The 20,935-nt window shown below is 55.8% G+C and overlaps 3 protein-coding genes across 11 annotated transcripts; 2 read left to right on the top strand and 1 right to left on the bottom strand.

Moving 5' to 3' along the window:
• Positions 1-269: 269 nt before the first annotated feature.
• ENTPD2 (ectonucleoside triphosphate diphosphohydrolase 2) lies at positions 270-14,200 on the top strand. Of its 2 annotated transcripts, none has more exons than XM_084494274.1 (9): positions 270-458; positions 7,100-7,217; positions 7,698-7,848; positions 8,500-8,659; positions 8,752-8,979; positions 9,517-9,783; positions 9,982-10,101; positions 10,372-10,506; positions 11,105-14,200. In XM_084494274.1, the coding sequence occupies exons 1-9, from the start codon at positions 348-350 to the stop codon at positions 11,303-11,305; spliced, it is 1,491 nt and encodes a 496-aa protein (XP_084350400.1). In that variant the 5' UTR covers positions 270-347; the 3' UTR covers positions 11,306-14,200. The 2 variants fall into 2 exon arrangements, with proteins under 2 accessions (XP_084350400.1, XP_084350399.1); XM_084494273.1 differs by having other exon boundaries at positions 9,514-9,783.
• A 2,166-nt stretch (positions 14,201-16,366) lies between these two features.
• Positions 16,367-18,222, bottom strand: TMEM141 (transmembrane protein 141). Of its 2 annotated transcripts, XM_084494571.1 has the most exons (5): positions 18,101-18,192; positions 17,942-18,008; positions 17,751-17,834; positions 17,322-17,453; positions 16,367-16,669 (listed from the first exon to the last, which is right to left on the bottom strand). In XM_084494571.1, the coding sequence occupies exons 1-5, from the start codon at positions 18,152-18,154 to the stop codon at positions 16,593-16,595; spliced, it is 414 nt and encodes a 137-aa protein (XP_084350697.1). In that variant the 5' UTR covers positions 18,155-18,192; the 3' UTR covers positions 16,367-16,592. The 2 variants fall into 2 exon arrangements, with proteins under 2 accessions (XP_084350697.1, XP_084350696.1); XM_084494570.1 differs by lacking the exon at positions 17,942-18,008 and having other exon boundaries at positions 17,751-17,941; positions 18,101-18,222.
• PAXX (PAXX non-homologous end joining factor) lies at positions 18,199-20,775 on the top strand. Of its 7 annotated transcripts, none has more exons than XM_084494565.1 (8): positions 18,199-18,318; positions 18,400-18,460; positions 18,547-18,596; positions 18,676-18,866; positions 19,274-19,395; positions 19,618-19,689; positions 20,130-20,223; positions 20,321-20,775. In XM_084494565.1, exons 1-8 carry the CDS (start codon positions 18,215-18,217, stop codon positions 20,410-20,412), a joined length of 786 nt encoding a protein of 261 aa, XP_084350691.1. In that variant the 5' UTR covers positions 18,199-18,214; the 3' UTR covers positions 20,413-20,775. The 7 variants fall into 7 exon arrangements, 6 of the variants coding, with proteins under 6 accessions (XP_084350691.1, XP_084350690.1, XP_084350693.1 ...); XM_084494564.1 differs by having other exon boundaries at positions 19,615-19,689; XM_084494567.1 differs by lacking the exon at positions 19,274-19,395.
• Positions 20,776-20,935: the final 160 nt, after the last annotated feature.

Raw genomic sequence — 20,935 nt, 5'->3', positions numbered from 1 at the left:
TGGTACAGGAGTTGAGGAATTGACGCCCGGGGGTCGAGTCCTGGCTCAGGGGCCGTGCCCGAGGTGGGGGGGACGGGGCCGAGCCCGGGGCAGGGGCAGGCACATGGACCGGTGCCGGCTCCCCGCTGCCCGACGGGACCCGTGTCCCGCCCGGGTGGGCCGGGGCGGCGGTGACTCAGCCGGGAAAGGCGGGCGAGGAGGAGGAGGAGAAGGAGGAGGAGGAGGGGGAAGGGGACGGGGTAGGGGAAGGGGAAGGGGAGGAGGAGCAGGAGCCGCCGCAGCCACCGCGGAGCCTCTCACCTGCCCCCGCCGCCGCCGAGGAGCGGCAGCGCCCTCCCGGCCCCGCCATGGCCCGCCGGGTCGCCGCCGTCCTGCTGCTGCTCGCCCTCGGCTGCCTCCTGGGCATCCTCCTGCTCTGCCTCGGCTCCGGGGACGCGCGCGGCCCGCCGGGCTTCAAGGTGAGCGGCGGGGGGTGCGGGTACGGAGGGGACAGGGACGCGGGGCACCGGTGGCATCTGGGCTACGGAGGCTGGGGGCCTCGGGAGGCCAGGGAGGGCACCCAGCTCTGGGGGTTCTGGGTGGGGGAGAGGCTCCGGGATGCGGGGACTCCCTGGCGCCAGCAGAGACTCGGAGCCGGTGGTCCCTGCGCTCCGGCCGAGCCCGGCACCGCGGAACGACCGCGCCCTGCCGCCTGCCCTCGTTCACCTCGGAGGAGCCTTCGGAGCGCAGCAGAACAGCAGAGGACCGGGGGTGTGGTGCCTACGGCCAGGCTTCTGGGATGGGCGCCCCGGGCGCTGCTGGGCTGCAGCTGCACTGCCTTAGCTGGCACTGCAGGGCAAGAAATGCGCTTGCCTATGAAAATGTGCTGGTGTTTGTTGTTTTCTTGGTTTCTGTGTTTGTTTGTTTAATTTTACATTCAGGCACCGAAGGAAGTTCCCGAACAATTTATTGTTGCCAAAGTCCTCTGATTGACTCCTGCTGTGCAAGTATTTTGTTTTAAAAAGGTCTTGTTTCTTTCAGTGACGGACAGCTATTCCATGGGGAGCAGGCTCTTGTCCTGGAAAGTGGTTCATCCACAACCCCCTCTTTCTCATCCTGACCAATTTGCTTGGAAACTTTCTGACTGCCAGATGTGTTGCCTTCTCTCCAGATTTGTCAGACGTAATCAACATTAGGTTGAGAAAATGAATGGGCTTAGCCAGGATGATACTCCCTGGTTGTTAGTATAACCACTAAAAATTAACTCTTTTCCTATAACACATTTCTGTGCCACTCATTTCCATGTGCTGTGGCAGTTAGGGGCTGTGCTCATAGTTGGTTTCCAAGCTGATTAAGTCTCTTTGGACATGGGGGAATTAGAACTACTGTTGCTGAGACCCATCTGTATTTGCAGAGCTTTGGTCAGTCTGGGAAACCTTTTATCCTCCTGCAGTTGATTCCTATCTGGAGCTTTAAGCCAGTTGTGTTCATGCAGCACTGCAGTTTGGGGTTGCACAGAAGTGCCTGAGGCTAAGTGGCCCAGCCCAGAGACCTGGGGTTTTGCCCCATTCCTGGATGGAGCAAGTGCAGCAGGGTTGGCACCATGGTGCTTTTTCCTGGAGGGATGCTGCTGGGCAGGCATGGGGAGAGGTAGTTTTACACAAAGCTTAGGGCTGTTTTGGGGATGCAAAGATTTGTCTTATTCGAATTCAGCCCAAAATGCACCAACACAGGGTGAAGTGCTTGTTTTGGACTCACTTGGCAGCCCCAGCCAGCCCAGGGCTCTGGCCTGGATGCTGGTGAGCTGTAAGATTTGTCCCAACCCTCGTGCTGCTCTGCCATCACCAACAGCCATTTCAGCATGGGGGGGCAGCCCCAATCTCTGTCCCTTCTCCCCAGAGGAGACAGCCCTCCAGCTTAATGCTGCTTTGGGGTACATTACATGCCCCTGCTCTCCTCCTGCCGTCCCTGGTCAGGGAGTCAAGGGGCCAGCTCCCGCTGCAGGTGCCATGCAGGGTTGTGGCATGTGCCTGGCTGGCCTCCTCTAGAGCCCCTGTGCAGCCAGCCAACCGTGTGGCAACGGGGAGCCTGGAGCAATGTCCTCAGCCCTTAAGAGGCAGAAGGAGGGGCAGAGGCAGCAAACCAGAGATACTCCAGCCCTGCAACTACCCAGTAGCTCCCCTGCCTTGGGCTGTGTTTAGGAGCTGGCTGCACCTCTGCTTGTGCCATGGCTTGCATGGGGTGAAGATGCATGAGCGTGTGGATCCTGTGGAATCCTGCTAGCCTCGGGATCAGCACTAAAATCAGGCCCTGTTTGCTGGTTTGTTCTGTTCAGTTTAGGGTGGCAGCCAGAGTTAAGCTATTATTGTGATCAGTCCTGCTCCTTTGTGGCTGGGGGGGACTGTGGGCCCATCTTCCCCTCCCACTCTGGGCAGGACACCACTGTCCTTGCTGGCTTGGTCCACATTAGTAACAGCTTCTGGATGACAGCTCAGTTCACTTATGAGCTAAGGCTGACCCACAGCTCTACCTCTTCTCCTTCTAGCTCCTTTGCTTGGAATATAGCCCTAAAAATACCCCAGATTATTTATTCTGCTGTGAGAGGGACCGCAGAGCACAGTCTTCTCCTTTCTTTCTGGGTACACAGCTGAGCTTATGGCACCATGACCTTACAGCTCTGAGCTGTTGTCTTTCCTTTTGCAAACCTTCCTCTTTTTTTTTTTTTTTTTTTTTTTTTTTTTCCTTCTTTTGGCAAATCTCTTCACTGGCTTTTATAAAGCCTGTCAGGTTTGTTCCCTGTGAGCCATCCTGGGGAGAGCTTTGGTTCCTGTGGCAGGAGACCTGCCGTAACCTGCAGCACCCTCAAGGGAGGTGGGCTCCATTGTGGGGCCAAGCTGAGCCCACACTGTACTGTGGAACAGCCCAGAGAGCCCGTGGGTGGGGAGGGATGAGGATCTTGGGCCATGAAGCATGGCTGTGGGGCCTGACACCAGCTGCAGTGAGCTGGGCTGTTCTCAGCACCCCTCCCTGCCTCCCCCAAGGGTGTGGGATGTTTCTGGGCAGCCTTTGGGGCTGTGCTGTGTTTGTCCATTGGGCAAAGCCACATGTTTGATAGGAACCCCAAGCCCTACCTGCGGTTTTGCCCTGTGGCCTTTGAGGACATCGACACTGTGTCCTCTCTGTGGGGACTGAGCTGCTCTGGCTGTGGCTAAGGAGGCCACAGGCCACACGGGATCACTGTCCTCATGTGGGGCTGTGCTGGGACTGTCCCCGGTCCTGCAGCATCACCGGAGTCAGGCTGGTGGGTCCTATAGATAGAAAAATTGTCTCTTCCTATGCTGCCAGGAGATGCTGGTGTCATGGGACTCCCACGGGCTGGGGACAGGGCTGTAGACATGCGTGTGAAGCCTGCCAAGCCCTGTGACTCTGGCAGCTAAGCAGGACAGGGCCAGTGAGAGGGGTGATGGAAGCCAGGCACTAGCACAGGAGAGTGCCAGGACATCATTGTGTCCCTCCAGTCCTTGTGTTCACCCAGCTTGTTGGCAGGCGCAGGACACCTTGGCTGAAGAGCTGAGGCAGGACTTACACTGTAAATCACTAATGAGATGGGCTTTTGGTGGTGCTTTTCTCCAGAGGCTTGCCGTGTGCAGAGCCCTGTACGTGACTCACCTGAGGCTCCCAGTGCTGCCATAAGCCTCTGTCTATGTGCCTGCACAGCAGCTCATGCTGGCTGCACTGGTGACAGCCGCATCCCCCACAAAGGGGCCAAAGTGGCAAAGGAGCTAAGAGCTCACCCTGGTACTCATTTCAGGAGACCACTGGGCTGGGTGTCTGAGCTCCCTGCACCCCCGGCTACCCCCAAGCCCTGCAGGGTGCACGTGGCCCAGGTAGGGGCTGTGACAGGGACAGGGGCTAGTGCTGGCACTGCTGTGGGTGGCAGACCTTGTCCCTAGCAGCCATTCAGATGCCGGAGGAACGTGTGTACCCTGGGTCTGCAGGAGAGGATGTGGCATCTGTTTCATCTCTGGGACCCTCTCAGACATCTGGGTCTGGCCTCTGCCCTTTCATACACACACATGCACAGATGGCCTTCCACTCCTGCTCGCTGCCACTCAGCTGCTGGGCCAGGCAGGCAGTGCTGGCCAAGCTACCAATGGCCAGGGAAGACGGGCCCCTCCACAAAGACAGGCTGGGATGCAGAGTCCTGTGGAGGCCAGGAACAGGATCAGGCAGGGCTGGCACACTGCACTTCCCAAGGCAGCCTGGCTCCCGCCACATGCCATGCAGAGGCCCTGGTTCCTCTTGTGCAGGGGCAGCCAGGGTGCAGGACATGACATAGCACCTGTCTGTGCCGGGAGCTCCTTTCAGCAGTCCTGTGCCCAGCTCCTGGGGCCAACCTCTTTCCAGCACTTTGCGTTGCCACTTGTTGTTACCTCATCTGGATCCCAATGCTGCTGCCTATGGCACCCATATTCCCATGGGTCCCTCACCCACAACTCCTTGGGCTGCTGCCCATCTTCACCCCACACCTCACAGCAATGGGTTCTGCCCCACAAGAACACTGGGGTCCAAGAGGACACTTAGAGATGGCTTAGAGCACATGGCAGAGGGACATGCCTGCTTGGGGCAACTGGTTCTGGTTCTGCAAGATGCCCAGCAGTGTGACCCAAATCTGACACATCCCCCAGAGAAGCTGCTCCAAGCTGTAGCCAGGCTGGTGATACACTGAAATGGGAGTTGTGGATTCTATGAGGAAACGCATGCCCTCAGGCAATGCCACTCCCCAGCTGCTGCCTTAGCAGCCACAGAGGAAACCTGCATACACAACAGGAATCTTAGTGGAGGTGGTGCGGGTGGGAGTCAGCTCTGGGGTTGGGGGGCAGCCTCACTCACCCCACAGAGCTCTGTACATGCCCTAGGAGGGGGCATGGTGTCAGGGCTGCAAGACCCTACTGAGTGTGCTTGGCTTACTGTGGGTCTGAGCATGCAGCACAGCTGTCCCAGGCACACACCCACACATGCCTATGCACATATGTACATGAGAACACACATTCACACACACACACCTAAATGCACACACATGCATACAAACCGGCACCCATGTCCACACAAACTCATGCCTGCATAGCTGTGTGCATCCACCCTCTCACATGCACATGTACATGTACGCCCATGTATGTACATCCATACACAAGCATGTCCACACACATGCATCTACATGCACATCTGCACCCCCAACACGTGCACCCCCCACCACAGCTCTCCAGGAGCTGGAAGCAGCCAACCCCACACCAGTGCTTTGTCATGGGACATTTCCCCAAACGCCACAGGCATGTAGAGCTTCCCCTGCCCACCCTGAGTATGGCCATGTGTCTGAGCTGGTGTGGCCATGTCTGTCCCTGCTTTGTGGTCAGTGTTGTGTCCCCAGAGCTGCTCCCACTGGGCTATTCACATCCTTTGTTTGTGGTACCAGGCATCCCCAGCGCTGTGAGTGTTCAGCACTCATCCTCTTAGCCTCCTGCTTCAGCACTTCTTAGCCCCTGCTGCTCCTCAGCTACTCCCATTTCCAGCCCATCCCCTTGGCAGGCTGCAGCCTCCCCCTGCATCACCCCAGAGTTGGTGACACAGGGGCAGCACAAACCCACAGACTGTCCCTGGTGTCCCAGCTCTGCTCAGCCCTGGGGGCTGAGGGTGAACTGTTGATGCTTTCCCTTTGGTGAAGATCTGTCATCCAGCTAATAATAATATAAATCAGGGGTTGCCTCAGCACACTGGCACCAATTCCCCCTTCTTCCTGGCCACAGAGGGGGACTCTCGGCTTTTGTCCAAGGGCACAAAGCAAAGCACTGCCTGTTAATGGGAGATGAGGGAGACTGTGGCAACGGGGGGGGGGGGGGGGGGGGCGGTCACACACGTTGAAAATGGTTCCCAGGGGAGCAGGGAGGCACTGTCTGTTGTGGGGCCAGCTGTTCACATGGAAATGGGGGTTGCTTCTGAGGGGGGATCCTCAGCTGACCTTTCCCATGCCCCAACACTTTATTTCTGCTTCTTCTGACAAGCTAAAAGTAAGCTACCCAAAACTGAACGCTGCAGCCACCTGACCTGGAGCCCACTCTGCAGCTGGCTGAGGACAAGGACAGGCAGCAATGGGGCAGTGACTCAAAGCCAGATGATGGCCCCACAGGCTGAGCTGGTTGTCTGTCCCCATGGGACCCAACCAGACAGGCCTGGGGCAGCTCAAGGGCATTGGGCTGGGAGAAGAGCAGCCTGCCCCTGGGGTTCATGTGGGTGTTTGGCAGGGATTTATGGGATGCAGGTAAAGCCATTGTTTAGTCCAGGTTTAAGTCTTAGGTAGTTTCACTCTGGAGAGGTGGTCAGCTGGGGCAGCACTGAAACATCTTGTGTTCAGCCCCAAGCTAGCAGCCTCCTCTCCAGCAGAAAAGCAGCTCTGGCCACAGTGTGAAGAGGCCCAGGCAGGCAGCCCTGTGCCCATGGACAGCTGAGTGAGGCAAAGGGGTCTGGGGCCTGGGGGCTGCCAGTGGCATGGCACAGGGCAGCTTCTCCCCAGGAGCTGGGGAACTGTTTGGCAGGAGAGAGCAGGGGTTATTTATAGCTGCAGAATGGGCAAGCCTTACAAGGGCAGGGAGGGATGAGGTGGCTGGCTGCCCTTCTTTGGAGTGCTGCGTCCCCAGGCGGCTGCCCTCAGGTGTCCTCCCTGCTGGCCTGAGGGCCACAGCTCAACACAGCTGCCTGCTGCAAGGAGCAGTGCTGTGGGGATGGGAGCAGGGGGCAGCACCTCTCGGTCCATGCTCAATGAGGTGAGGGGGTCCCTATGCCCAAAGAGCCAGTCCCCTTGGTGTGCTGAGCAGCATCCCAGGTCAGCAGTGTCCCTCTGGGCAGAGTGCCCCACTCCCAGAAACATCCCAGGCCAGGCAAGATCCTGGTATGGACAGGCAAGACCTCACTCATGGTGCTCACCCCAAGAGAGGATGCTCCTCCACTGCCCTGAGGAGCTGGCTGAGGATGGTGGGACTCAGCTCAGGAACTTCCCTGGAGGCAGCCAGGGGCAGCCAAAGGGGCTCCTACCCTCTGGGCCTGATTCCTGCCTCTCCACCTGCAGTATGGCATCGTGCTGGACGCCGGTTCCTCCCACACCGCTATGTTCATCTACAAGTGGCCTGCGGACAAGGAAAATGACACTGGGGTGGTCAGCGAGCACAGCATGTGTGACGTGGAGGGTAAGGGCTGTCCCTGCCCCCTGGGTGGCACATCCCCTTGCTGGCAAGTGACCATGGCGGTCCACATGGCCTGACTTCTCTCCCTGTGCTTTCACCAGGGGCAGTGAGGTGTTAAAAGGGGTCTGACTCTGTTCCCAAAACCTCCCCCAAGGGAAATGTGCTGTAAGGGTGGTGGCAGTTTGTCTTTTCCTGGTATGCATCATACCTCCAGAACACAATTCAGCTCATTGCCTAGCCCAGCAAGGAGCAAGGGGTGTTTTTTTGCTATCCATTTATCCAACCTTTTCCAAACTGCCACCAAGTGAGGGATGCAGCATGGGCAGAGATGTGGCTAAGCTCTGGCTATTTGGACAGCCATGTGAACCCTCAGCCTGAGCAACCCTCAGCTCTACTGAACATCCTGGGAGGGGCAAAGCTGCTCACTGAACATTGTCCCACCACCTACATGGCTGCAGGGCAATGCAGTTTCCCTCTCCACAGGTCCTGGCATCTCCAGCTACAGCTCCAACCCTCCAGCTGCTGGGAAAAGCTTAGAGCACTGCCTGAACCAGGCTGTGAGAGATGTGCCCAAGGAGAAGCATGCGGTGACTCCGCTCTACCTGGGCGCTACAGCTGGCATGCGCCTGCTCAAGTGAGTGTTGGCTCTGGCTGTGCCAGCTGCCTGGCCTCAAATGTTACTGGGGAGGCCTTACCTCACCACCCCTCCATCCCACCACCCCTGGTGGGGGTGGAAAATGTGAAGGATGGCTGTGAAGTCACCCCTTTGCCAGGCAAAGCTGTCGCCTGCCTCCAGATTCCCCAAGGCAGTGGCTCTGTGTGCCTTGCAGAGCTGCTAGGGAATGCCATGCTGCAGGAGATGCTCTTCAGGACACAGTCCCTCTGTACTCCCCATGTGGGACGAAAAGGGGCACTAGAGGTCTGGAGGGGCAGCTCCAGGATAACCCACCCCTTCTTTTTGGCTAGCTAGGAACAAAGCCCCCTTGTACTTACTGCCAGCCCAATTTGACACAATGAAGATATTATCCCCCAAATCCACATGAGCAGACAGTCCTGCCCCATTTGCCTGGCCATCAGAAAGAGAGAACACATCCACCTCTGCCTCCTGGCTCCTTCCCTAGCTGAGACAAGGAAATTAGCTGGGTTTTGGGGGATGTCCCAGCAGGTACATGGGTAAGAGTTCCCCACCTGCCTGTGGTTAGCTCCCACATACTGGCAGAGCCAGAGAGTTACACAGCTCTGACTCTGCCCCTTGCACTGCTGCATGTTTCCATCTTGCCTGCAGCATTGCAAACCTCGAGGCCTCAAATGCCGTCCTCAGTGCAGTGACTGCCATGCTGAAGTCATACCCCTTCGATTTCCGGGGAGCAAAGATCCTGTCAGGGGAAGAGGAGGGGGTGTTTGGCTGGGTCACAGCAAACTACCTCCTGGAGAACTTCATCAAGGTGGGCAAAGGAGCCTGGCGCCCAGCAGGGCTGGCTGCACTGGCCAGACTGCTCTGCACCTAACTGCTTCCTGCACCTGTCTCTTTGCCCAGCGCGGGTGGCTTGGGGAATGGATCCAGCCCAAGAAGAAGACCCTGGGGGCCATGGACTTCGGGGGTGCTTCCACACAGATCACCTTTGAAACCAGGGACACCATTGAAGACCCCAGAAATGAGGTGATGCTGAAGCTGTATGGCCAGCCATACAAAGTGTACACCCACAGCTTCCTCTGCTATGGAAGGGACCAGGTCCTCAAGAGGCTGCTCTCAAAGCTCCTCCAGGTACTGGCACGTGCTCACCCAGGGACGCTGGCTATCATCACACCAGCATTTATACAGGTTGGGAGGTGCTGCACCCCAGATCCTTCAAAACACTGCTTTAGACCTGTGATTACCTCCTGGGTTCAGGTTCAGGAGCCAGGGCAAGAAGGGGATGATTTGCAGAGAACCTAGGGTTGCTGGGACTCATGCTTTCTCTGTGGGCTTCTTCCAGCCCTGCTTTCCAGGACAGCCCTGGGGGGTCAGCTGCACACATTTCCCAGCCAACTCTTGGTTTTTGCCCCCTAAGCATCACCCATGGTTCCAGGGCTTCCTCCCACCCTCTCCATAAGGTGTTGTATTCAGCCTGTGCCAAATGTCCTGAGTCATCTCGAGACAACAGTGGCAACTGCTGTCTCCCGCAGTCCTTTGCATCCCAGGCTTGTCAGCATCTCCATGGTGGGAACCAGAGCCAAGCAAGTGGTGCCAGGGCTGCTGTGGCACAGGGGAGACAGGGTGGTGGCACAGCTCACAGGGGCCCATGTGTTGCTCCTCCAGCAGGCTGAGAACTACCAAGCAACTGTCCCCAATCCCTGCTGGCCCACAGGCTACCGCAAGAGCCTGTCATTGAGCAGCATCTACGATAGCCCCTGCACAGAGAAGGAGAGGCCCAGCCTTCCCCTCAACACCTTCGTCACCATGGCTGGCACTGGGAATGGGAGCCTCTGTGCTCTGCACGTCAGCAAGCTCTTCAACTTCACCACCTGCTCCTTCTCCCGCTGTTCCTTCGATGGCATTTTCCAGCCTGAGGTTTCAGGAAACTTCATTGTAAGTCCCAGCATGGAGCAGGGTGGTGGTCTGGCTGTAGGATCTGCAGCAGTCCCCTGGCTCCCAAGTGTCATTTGTCAGCAAAGTCAAACCCCATCTCTGCAAGAGCGGTTGCTTGCATCCACCACAGGTTACGCTAGCTCTCTGTGGTGAAAGGGTTTGCTCCCAGCCTGTCCTACAGGTGTTTCCATTCCTCAGGCCTTCTCTGCCTTCTTCTACACGGTGGACTTCATTCAGACAGTGATGGAGAGACCTGTACACTTGCCCAAAGACCTGAAGGATGCTGCTGAGACCATCTGTGCCACCAGCTGGAGTGAGGTGGGCTCCCCTGGCACAGTGGGAAGGAAAGGGGTGATTCATGTGGGGCATCTCCTGGGCTTTGGAGGGGGCTGGGTGTCCTGGCACCTTCCCATAGCATGTAGTAGGGAAAGGGTTGGTGATGGCTTCCACATGGGACCAGGAGAGGTTCAGGTGGGTATAAGAAGTGCCTTGGCCAGCCAGATGCTACTTAGAACTTCGGGCTCCATAAACAAACCCTGGAACATACTGGCCTGACCCCCTTTCTCTCTCTTCATGCATCTCATCCAGCTGCTCCAGAAGGCTCCTAAACTGGAGAAGAGGCTGTCAGATTACTGTGCTACCAGCATGTTCATTTATTTGCTCACCACCAGAGGGTACAACTTCAACAACCATTCCTTCCCAAATATTGCCTTCCAGAAGAAGGTGGGTAACATCAGAGCACATATCCATCCCATAGTATTCATTTGACACTAGGCCAGAAAGCACTACAGAAGCGATCATCCCAAACCAAGAAAGAGCCAAGCAATGTGTGAAGAAAGATCTTGGGGAAAAGAGGCAGGATGGGACTCAGTTTTGGGGTTTATATTTTGGGATATTGAGAAAAAAATGATCTGAGTTGACTGTAGGGTGGTCAAGGAGTCAGGAATTTCAAAGTCCTCCAGTTTGTCCTTGGCCCTCAAAACACTACTGATCTCAACCTACTATTTGGTCAAGCTCATTGGGAAATTACCTCAGGGTAGTATCCCACTTTTACCAAGTCCTTTCACCTACATGAACTGTGGGATGGGCAGCAAAGTCAGGATGACCCTGCTCCCACCAAATTAGTTCAGCAAAGCCACCAGGTCACTGTTTTGTCCCTGGGCTAGCTGGACCCACAGGCAAGCAAGGACTCAGGGTGCTGTGGACTCCTCCAGACTTCTCTTCTTGATTGAGCTGATAGTGAAATGGTCCCTGGAAGGTCCCTTGCAGTCCATGGGGCTGGACTGACCAGGGTGGTGACCATGCCAAGCTGTTTCCACAGGCAGGAGAAACCTCCATCGGCTGGGCCCTTGGCTACATGCTGAACCTCACCAACATGATCCCAGCAGAGAAACCTGCTTCCCACAAAAGCATGCTGTACAACTACTGGGTCATCCTCATCCTGCTTTTTGTGGTCACCACCCTGATAGCTCTGGTGACTGCTGTCTACCTGCTCCGCCACAGCAAGTCCAGCGCAATCTAGCTGCAGGGACGGGACAGGCCTTTGTCTGCAGGAGCCAGCACCATCCTTTCTGCTGAAGTCTGAATACTTGGGTTGCAGCAAGTGCTTGGAGATACTGTCCTCTGACACCCAATGCCATCTGCCCTGGAGGGAAAGCTGCCCCTTTTTGCCTTCCCCTTGCTTTCAAGCAGCAGAAAAGGTAGGGATGGACAAAAGAGGACTGCTGACCCTGCAGTGCAGCAGGAGGAGAATGTTTTAAGGGCTTCCCAGTACTACTCAGGGACGGATGCTAGAGCAGTCTCAAGGTTAGGACATCTGTATCTGGGGCATCTTTCTACCACCAGACCTGGGCTGGACTGGGCCAATGAGTCCAGACAACTGCAGGACTTTATTCTCGTGTGCATGGGGAAGGTGGAGAATATCACTCTAGCCCATACAGCTGACCTCACTATCCTGTCCCTGGAGAATCAGCCGAGACAGGGAAGCTCCGGGCATCACCCAGAACCTACACTGTCTTTCTGGCTGATGCACAAGCTCCAGTGACCTTCCCGAATGCCAGATCTTGACCTGGACTTCCACCTGCCTTGAAAGGGCCCTTTCCTCTACTCAAAGGGGCTTTGGTAGGGGCTAAGCAACAACCAGAGCAAGCAGCTTCCCAAGCCTCTTCTTCAGCAACCATATGCAGTGCCTTTCTCATTCCAGTGGTTCCTAGGCCAGTCTCACCTTTGCCACAGCCAGTGCCTCCTCTGGCTCCCGGGTGCATAGGTGACAGAGTTGCTGCATGAGTAAGGCTTTCTGCTGCTTTAGGATTTGAACCCTACATCACCCCAAGCCAAACAGCTGGGAGGATGTGCCTTCATGTCTGAATGAGTAAAAACAGGGACATGGAAATGTGCAGAAAGGTTTGTGTTTTTTGTTGTTGTTCTTGTTGATTTTTTTTATATAATCAGAAATAAATCTTTGTAACCATTCCTATGGCTTTGTCACCATCATAGCAACAGGCTGACAAAGCCTGGCTGTCCCACAGGTGTAGTGCTGCTGGTGGGCTCTGCTTGGACACAACCACACGTAGAGCTCTGCCTGAAAGACTTGGTCTCTTGCAACCTGCCCAGTGCTCAGACACAACCATGGTTTTATATGCTTTACCAGTCTGCAGAATTCCCCAAGTCAAGACAAAGTGGGCTTGAAATCCCACTCCAGGCTTAGGCCCACCTGGAAGTGGAAGCCAACCACAGCTGAGAAGTTCAGGCTTCCTGAGCACCAAGAACTCAAGTCACCCCAAAGGTGCAAGTAGGTAGTGCTCAGCATAGCTCTGTTCCATGCAATCACTTCTGCACTCACAGGTGCACACAGGAAAGGCTTTGCTGCCCAGCCATGGCAGCAGAGCAGTCAGGAACTTGTCGATGCAGGTTGCTCTGAGCTGCCAGGCTCACAGAACCACTGCAGCATCCACCCAGCAGTGGGACAGCTGTGCAGGGCCCATCCTGACTCACAGATCCCATCTGCTAACAGCCCGCTGCCCTCAGCACTTTCCTCTATGCACCCCCAAGAGAGGAGCAGCTTCTCACTGCCCTCCTTGTGCTTGCAGACAGTACCAGCTCTCCTCCTTGGGTTTGCTCAATTACTGATGTCCTTCCCTAACAACGCACTGCACTGAACTTTTCTCTAAGCCTCTTTGATGTTAGCTGTTCTGATGGTTGCTCCCCATCTCTGTGTAGGGACAAATGGAATTCTAGTTTTAGATGATGTTAGCCCACACAACCACTTTCAATTCCCAGCCTGTTGTTCGTCCAGAACAGGAGCTCCCTCCGGCGGCCAGACACAGATACTCCAAGGTCTCAAACACAAGGAAGCCTTTCTGTTCTCTTTGAAGCTGAATAGCTGCTGTCCTGCTTTAAGAAATTAGCTTGATTCAAAAACCGTCTAAGAAATTCAGCTGCAACTGAATCAGAGCTGGACATCCACTAAAAGCAGCCAGGTTGACCTAGTCATGACTTGGGGTTTACGGGTAGGAAAAAAATCAAAGAGATTCTTGATCTTGCCACATGCCTCTCTGGACATCTGTGATTCAAGACAGTATCCTTCCATCCCAGTGGGTAACAGGTCCGGATGCAGAGTCTGAGCTGGCCAGGTGCCATGACTTGCCAGCAAGCAAGGCAGGTGATGTACAGACTGGGCTTTGGGCATGTATGCACCGTTGCTCCCTTTGTGAGGGCAGAGATGGCGCCCAAAGAGGCTGTGCAACTGTAGGGCTTAGACCAGCCCCATCTGGGAACTCAAGAAAAGCCTTGCTGTTATGAGGGTAAAGAGACTGTGACTGACTATGCTCAAGAAACAGAATGTTTGTGGCAACAGCTCTGCTGCCTCATAGCTTAGCCTAGGTATGTCCATGTTTGGAGACATTTCACAGCCCAGTGCTTTTAGATTGTAAGTACTGTAGTCTCCAGGAGACCAGATGTCCTGGTTTCAGTTAGGACAGAGTTAATTTTCTTCCTAGTAGCTGGTAGAGTGCTATGTTTTGGATTAGGATGAGAAGAGTGCTGATAACATGTTGATGTTTTAATTGTTGCAGAGCAGTGCTTACACCAAGCCAAGGACTTTTCAGCTTCTCGCTCTGTCCTGCCAGCGAGCAGGCTTGGGGGGCATCAAGAGCTGGGAGGGGACTGACCCAGGACAGCTGGCCCAAACTGGCCAAAGCGGTATTCCATACCACCTGGGGTCATGCTGAACAACAGATAGGGGTGGCTAGCCAGGGTGTGGGGGCCGGCTGCTTGGGGATAGGCTGGGCATCGGTCAGCAGGTGGTGAACAACTGCATTGTGCATCACTTGTTTGTACACATTATTAGTAGTAGTACTATTATCATTATTGTTATTATTATTATCCTGTCTTAATAAACTGTCTTTATCTCAACTCACAAGCTTTATTTTCCCGTTTCTCTCCCCTATCCCAGAGATGGAGGGGGGAGGGTGAACGAATGGCTGTGTGGTGTTTAGCTGCCATCTGGGTTAAACCACAACACCAGATTACAGAGTCACAGAATGACAGAATCATCTAGGTTGGAAGAGACCTCCAAGATCACCTAGTCCAACCTCTGTCCTAACGCCACCGAGTCCTCCACTAAACCATATCACTAAGCTCTACCTCTAAATGTCTTTTAAAGACCTCCAGGAATGGCGATGCAACCACTTCCCCGGGCAGCCCATTCCAATACCTCACAACCCTCTTGGTAAAGTTTTTCCTAATATCCAACCTAACCCTCCCCCCCCCCCGGCACAACTTTAGCCCATTCCCCCCCATCCTGTCACCAGGCACATGGGAGAATAGACCAACCCCCACCTCGCTACAGTCTCCTTTAAGGTACTTACAAAGAGCAATAAGGTCACCCCTAAGCCTCCTCTTCTTCAGGCTGAACAAACCCAGCTCCCTCAGCTGCTCCTCGTAGGACTTGTTCTCCAGACCCCTCACCAGCTTCATCGCCCTTCTCTGGACTCGCTCAAGCACCTCGATGTCCTTCTTGTAGCGAGGGGCCCAAAACTGAACACAGTACTCAAGGTGCGGCCTCACCAGAGCCAAGTACAGGGGGACAATCACTTCCCTAGACCTGCTGGCCACACTGCTTCTTATACAAGCCAGGATGCTGTTGGCCTTCTTGGCCACCTGAGCACACTGCTGGCTCATATTCAGCTGACTATCAATCATCACTCCCAGGTCCTTCTCTGCCTGGCAGCTTTCCAACCACTCCTCTCCCAGCCTGTAGCTCTGCTTGGGGTTGTTGTGCACTTGGCCTTGTTGAACTTCATACAGTTGACCTCAGCCCATCGGTCCAGCCTATCCAGATCCTCCTGCAGAGCCTTCCTACCCTTGGGCAGATCGACACATGCACCTAACTTGGTGTCATCTGCAAACTTACTGAGGGTGCACTCGATCCCCTCATCCAGATCATCAATAAAGATATCAAAGAGGACTGGCCCCAGTACCGAGCCCTGGGGGACTCCACTAGTGACTGGCCTCCAGCTGGATTTGACTCCATTCATCACAACTCTTTGGGCCTGGCTATCCAACCACTTAATCACGCAATGAAGCGTACGCCAGTCCAACCCATGAACTGGAGAATGCTATGGGAAATGATGTCAAAAGCCTTGCTGAAGTCAAGGTAGACCACATCCACAGCCTTTCCCTCATCCACCAAGCGCGTCACTTTGTCATAGAAGGAGATCAGGTTCGTCAAGCAGGACCTGCCTTTCATAAACCCATGCTGACTGGGCCTGATCACCTGGTTGCCCTGCAAGTGCCATGTGATGACACCGAAGATAATCTGCTCCATGAGCTTCCCTGGAACTGAGGTCAAACTGACAGGCCTGTAGTTCCCCAGGTCTACCCTCCGGCCTTTCTTGTAGATGGGCATCACGTTTGCTGGCTACCAGTCAACTGGGACCTCCCGCAATAGCCAGGACTGCTGATAAATGATGGTAAGCAGGTTGGCCAGTTCCTCCGCCAGTTCCCTCAGTATCCTCGGGTGGATCCCATCCAGACCCATCGACTTGCGTACATCTAAGTGCTGTAGCAGGTCACTAAACGTTTCCTCACAGATTATGAGGGCCACATCCTGCTCCCCATCCGCTTCCACCAGCTCAGGGTACTGGGTATCCAGAGAACAACTGCTCTTGCTGCTAAAGACTGAGGCAAAGAAGGCATTAAGCACCTCAGCCTTTTCCTCATCTTTAGTAACTAAGTTTCCCCCTGCATCCAGTAAAGGATGGAGATTCTCCTTAGTCCTCCTTTTCGTGTTGATTTATTTATAAAAACATTTTTTGTTGTCTTTAACAGCAGTAGCCAGATTGAGCTCCAGGTGAGCTTTGGCCTTTCTAATTTTGACCCTGCACAGCCTTACAACATCCTTATAGTCTTTCTGAGTGGCTTGCCCTCTTTTCCAACAGTCATAAACCCTCTTTTTTTCCTAAGCTTTAGCCACAACTCTCTGTTCAGTCTGCTTCAACATTTACCAGAGGGACTGTCTCCAGGTGACTCCTGCACGCCACCTCTTTCCATCCTATTGGCAGTCTTTACTTTAACCACAGTGTGCACTTTGAGCTCTGGACTTTTATTATGTTTGCCATGTGCAATGCTCACACACAAACCACCTGAGAGTCTCAGGTCTCCAACATGCATGCACTGCACCACTGACTTATCTAAACTCCCTGGCAGTACTACAGACAACTCCCATGCAGCACAGGCACATCAGGCAAACAGGAAGGGGTGAAGACAGCAGCAGCAGGACACAGGCGTAGCACACTGTGCTGCACTGGCTACTCCACAATATCTCCATACTTGTTCCTCCTCACAGGTGGTGCGACTCTCTCTGCGTCCTCTGGGCTGAGACTTTCTGCAATAGACAAGAACAAACTCCTTGTACCCCAGACAATCCCAGCATCTTTGGCAGGTGTGAGCAGAGAACCATAAAGCTCTGGTGAAGAGTTTGATGTCTCTTCAGCTTGGCCTAGCTTCAAGAATTCATTGATGCTAATAGCAGATAGCAGAGGCAGCCATGAAAACCACACAGCAGAGGCTGCTCTGGTGCCCTCTGCAGCCCTACCTTTCTCATGAGCAGCCTGGCTTAAGCACAAGCGTGGAGGGGTTTGCTAGCTCACAATCTTCTGCCCTATTCTTCCTCTTCTAGCAAACAAAACCTCCTCCACAATGTCTCTCATGAATCCACAGAACAGGCAGGCCAGCAAGCAGAAGTGAGCATACACTCTCCATACCACTGGCTGCACCCAAATGATGGGCCCAGAGAAGTGAGAGCTGTGAGACAGAGGCAGGGCACTCTGACTGCCCTAGCACTGCTGCTACCCCAGAGGGCTACTCCAGTCACATAAGAGAAGAGTCCCTTAACTGCAGGGTGCCTCTGTGGGACTTTACCAGGGATTCTAAGAAAGGCACAAATAGTCACCAGCTTAGAAGCAATGCAGGAACAGCAAAGAGCTGCAGCAGGCAAGACAAGCCCAGGTAAAGCAGCAAGGAGACATGAAATATACCTGTAGGTTGAGACAGCCCATCGGCCATGGTATGCTCCTGTGGGGACTTGCCCGTCTCCAGGTAAATCCAGAAGTCAGAGCATTTCTGTGTCTCTGCTTTGGTCACCATATAGCTGGCAAGGGATCCTGCAGCTGAAGAGACCAAACATGCAGGCAGCTTCCAGAGAGCACTGGTAACAAGAGTGTTTGCAACTGCCTACAGGCAGCACCCTTGAGGAGCTTGGGGAGCAGAAGGGTGGAATGAGTCAGGTCACAATGCCCCCCACATTAAGGGCAAACTGCCGTTCCACCTGCAAACATGGCACCGGTCCTGCAAGCCGAGGCCATGCTCCCTGCAGGGCCCAGCACTGCCAGCCTGCTCACAGCCGAGCCTGCAGCCACATCCAGGCAGCAGGTGCTAGGCAGGGCAAGGAGGCTCAGGGCACTCACCCACGGACAGCAACAGGTTGTACTGGAGGGCGTACGGCAGCTTCTTGTTCACCAGCTTCTGCACGGCGAAAGCGGCTCCGCTGCCTGCCAAAGCCCAGGGACCGCGAGCAGGATGCCAGCCAAGGCCACCCGCCGGTGGGGGGCCGAGTGCTGGGGCCTCCCCCGCCCGGCGGAGCCCGCCCCGGCCGTACCTGCCAGGAAGGCGCCGATGCCCTTCATGAAGGCGTGGGACTGGCACGCCGCGTACTGCCGCAGCGCCTGCGGAGACACCGTCAGGGCACCGGCCCGGCCCCCCCGCCCGGTCCCCGGCTCGCGGCCCCCCAGCCCCGCCAGGTAGGGCCGGCGCCTACCGGGTGCTTGGCGGCCACGCTCTCGTCCACCCGCTGCAGCCCCAGGTTCCCCATGGCGGCGCCGCCCCCGCCGGCCGTGCAGGGCCCGGGGCCCGCCCCTTCCGCGCCGCCGCCATGGCGGAGCCGCCGGGGCCTTTCTGCGTCCTGGGGGCCGGGCCGGGCCGGTACCTCTGCTACTGCTGCCCCGCGGCCGGCCCCGGCTCTGCCGGCACCGTCTGGTGAGTGCCGCGCCGGGCGGGGGAGCGGGCCGGGCCGGGCCGGGCCGGCTCGAGCCCCGCCTGAGCCGCTGCCCCCCGCAGTGTGACCGACGCGCTGGAGGTCTGGGCCGGGGAGCTCGGCGCCCGCCCGCCGCAGGGCCGCGTACGTAGCGGGGCTGGGGGCCGCGGGGGGGGGGCCGGGGCGGCGGGGTCCCGGGCCGCGCCGCAGGAGGTGCCCTCTCCCCTCAGGCGCCGCAGGGCGGGACGTGCCTGCCGGAGGACGACGTCGCGAAGCTGAGGTGGGTGCTCGGCCGGACCCGGCGCCCTTTGCCGCGGGGCTCCGGGCTCTCTCCTCACCCCGGGCTCTTGCCCACGCAGGGAAGCCCTGCAGCGTGGGGCCGTTTCCCTGAGCCTGCAGGATGGCAGGGCCACGCTGCAGCTGCAAGGGGAGGCCGGACACAGCACCCTTCATCTCTGCAAGCTGCCTGTTGCTGAGGCGAGGACCCAGCTCCAAGCGCTGATGTTTGGCTTGGCGACTTCCATCAAGAAGCTGGAAGAACATCTCGAAGGTCTGTGTGTGGTTGTGGAACAGGGCAACGGGAGAAAGGAGATCAGCTTCCATCCACTGTCGTGGTATCATCTCTCTCCCACCTAAGGTTTCCCCCAAGTGAGCCGGTTCAGAGGACCAAGTAAGATGGCATTTAGGAGGCTATGTTTTCATGGTCTCATCCCACATGACATCTCCTCATGAGCTATGGTTAAATTGGCCAGGAGAGATGAAAATGTGTGGACTGGGCAGCAGAGGTGCTACTTTCGTCTTCCTGCTTGGGCTGACCTGTTCCCAAAGCTGGCCAGGGCCTTCCCTGACCATCTTGGGCAGAAGAGATCCTGTATAGGACTAAAAGCAGCATTGTGACAGTGTGCAGGAGCACAACCTTGCCCTAATGGCTGACAAAACACCATTGTTGCCTTACAGAGGCAAGTTTCCTTTACCGTGAGGGTGACGGAGCATTGGAACAGGCTGCTCGGAGAGCCTGTGGAGTCTCCATCTCTGGAGATATTCAGAACCCTACTGGATGTGATCCTGTGCAACATGCTGTAGGTGACCCTGCTTGTCAGGGAGGTTGGACTAGATGATCTCCAGCTCTCCCTTCCAGCCTCAACCATTCTGTGAAGGTCTTGGGGTAGCAGCACCCTAGATGGAAGTGGCTGGAAAGAGAATGTTGCTAGGTTTGGTTGTGGGCTGTGGAGGGGAGGGAGCTTGCTGGGAAGCCCGGGATACATTGGCACATAATCTGATTCTCATTCCTGTCTCAGCAGTGGTGGGCACGCTGGGGTCTTCCTGCAGCCCTGAGAAGAATGCTGCCCAGAGCCAGCAGCTCTTCCTGCCAGGTAGGCAGTTACCATGAGTTGTGTTGCTTGTTTGCCTTCTCTTCTCCAGGAAGCTGCTGGCTCCTGTGTCCTTGTACTCTCCAGGAAACTCTGAGCCCCTTCTGCTTTGGCTGCTGTCAACCACCCTGCTCTTGGTGCCCTTCCCAGCACAGGAGGGGCCAGGGCTCAGCATGGTAGCTCTTGAGGTGCACTGTGCTCAGGTCCGATGCCTAGTATCACCAAGCAGGGTTGCTTGCTGGCCTCCAGGAGAAGGTCAGGCTTCACTGCTCTTCCATGGCAGTTCTGCGAGTCCCTGGAGCTTTCACATAGGAGACCAAGTATGGCCCCTCATCATCCATGTCTCCTGGAGGCACATCCTGGGCACGGAGGGGCTTGCAGGGCTGCCAGAGCAACCAGCTGACCTTTGCTTTCCCTATCCTTCCTGTCTCTGACTGAGGCAGACCCCAGCCCAAGGAAGAACAGGGCTGCTGGCTCAGCTTTGTCAGCTAAGCGGAAGATCCCAGGAGAGTCTCTCATTAATCCTGGTTTCAAAAGGTAAGCGCTGTTCCACAGCCCAGTGCTGGGACTTGAGGTCCAGTGGTCACCAGCAAGCTCCTGGCTGGCCTGTGACTCTCCTTCCATCGCCTTCTAGCAAGAAGGCACCATCTGGAGTGGACTTTGAAGACTCATGACCTGTGGTGTCCTGTCCCCCCGATGTCAGCATTTTCAACCTCGTGTGGCTGATAGAGTTTTTACTGCCTCCTGGCCCTGCCAGGCTCCTTGCTGCAGGTGTGGATCATGGTCAACAAGGGAGATGGATGGGGCAAGCAGGACCCAGAGACCCGGAGGCAGTGCCTGGCAGGCCTGAGGGGGCAGCAGATCCTCAGCTGGTGCTGTGGCAGGGCCTTGGGGGGAGGGGGTAGACAGGGCAGGGATGACAAAGTGGTGGCTTTTTTTACCTGCAGCTTCTTCCTGCTGAAAGGAGCCACCCCTTTACTCCACTCGCCATTAATTGGTGTTTTGTTTTTTTTTTTAAATATCTTTGAAAGATATTTTTTTAAAGATCGCCTGTGCTTAATTTATTGCCAGTAAAGCTGTTTTTAGCCAGCTGGTCTCTGGGGGCTTGTCCAGAGTGAGAGTGTGTGTGTGTGTCATTCCCTTTTGCCCTTCCATTGCTCTGGAGCCATGTGGCCAATTTCAACTGAATCTGAGGAGTCAAGGGGTCGGAGGAGTTCACTTTCCTGACAGTTTTGTGCCAGTGGGCTGG

This window comes from Aythya ferina, assembly GCF_964211825.1.
Source record: "Aythya ferina genome assembly, chromosome: 20".
Classification (NCBI taxonomy): domain Eukaryota; kingdom Metazoa; phylum Chordata; class Aves; order Anseriformes; family Anatidae; genus Aythya; species Aythya ferina.
The sequence above is the reverse complement of the archived record's forward strand: the minus strand, read 5'-3'. Positions and strand labels throughout refer to the sequence as shown.

What these genes read in the sequence shown, in the direction of transcription:
- ENTPD2 (XM_084494273.1), top strand. Translation starts at nt 348, where the DNA reads ATGGCCCGCCGGGTCGCCGCCGTCCTGCTGCTGCTCGCCCTCGGCTGC. An exon ending in CAGCATGTGTGACGTGGAGG is followed by an intron (nt 7,218 to 7,697) that starts GTAAGGGCTGTC and finishes CCCTCTCCACAG; the next exon opens with GTCCTGGCATCTCCAGCTAC. An exon ending in TGCTCTCAAAGCTCCTCCAG is followed by an intron (nt 8,980 to 9,513) that starts GTACTGGCACGT and finishes TTGCTCCTCCAG; the next exon opens with CAGGCTGAGAACTACCAAGC.
- PAXX (XM_084494564.1), top strand. Translation starts at nt 18,215, where the DNA reads ATGGCGGAGCCGCCGGGGCCTTTCTGCGTCCTGGGGGCCGGGCCGGGC. An exon ending in CCAGCAGCTCTTCCTGCCAG is followed by an intron (nt 19,690 to 20,129) that starts GTAGGCAGTTAC and finishes TGACTGAGGCAG; the next exon opens with ACCCCAGCCCAAGGAAGAAC. An exon ending in ATTAATCCTGGTTTCAAAAG is followed by an intron (nt 20,224 to 20,320) that starts GTAAGCGCTGTT and finishes ATCGCCTTCTAG; the next exon opens with CAAGAAGGCACCATCTGGAG.
- TMEM141 (XM_084494570.1), bottom strand. Translation starts at nt 18,216, where the DNA reads ATGGCGGCGGCGCGGAAGGGGCGGGCCCCGGGCCCTGCACGGCCGGCG. An exon ending in CAACCTGTTGCTGTCCGTGG is followed by an intron (nt 17,454 to 17,750) that starts GTGAGTGCCCTG and finishes TGGTCTCTTCAG; the next exon opens with CTGCAGGATCCCTTGCCAGC. An exon ending in TGGGCTGTCTCAACCTACAG is followed by an intron (nt 16,670 to 17,321) that starts GTATATTTCATG and finishes TGTCTATTGCAG; the next exon opens with AAAGTCTCAGCCCAGAGGAC.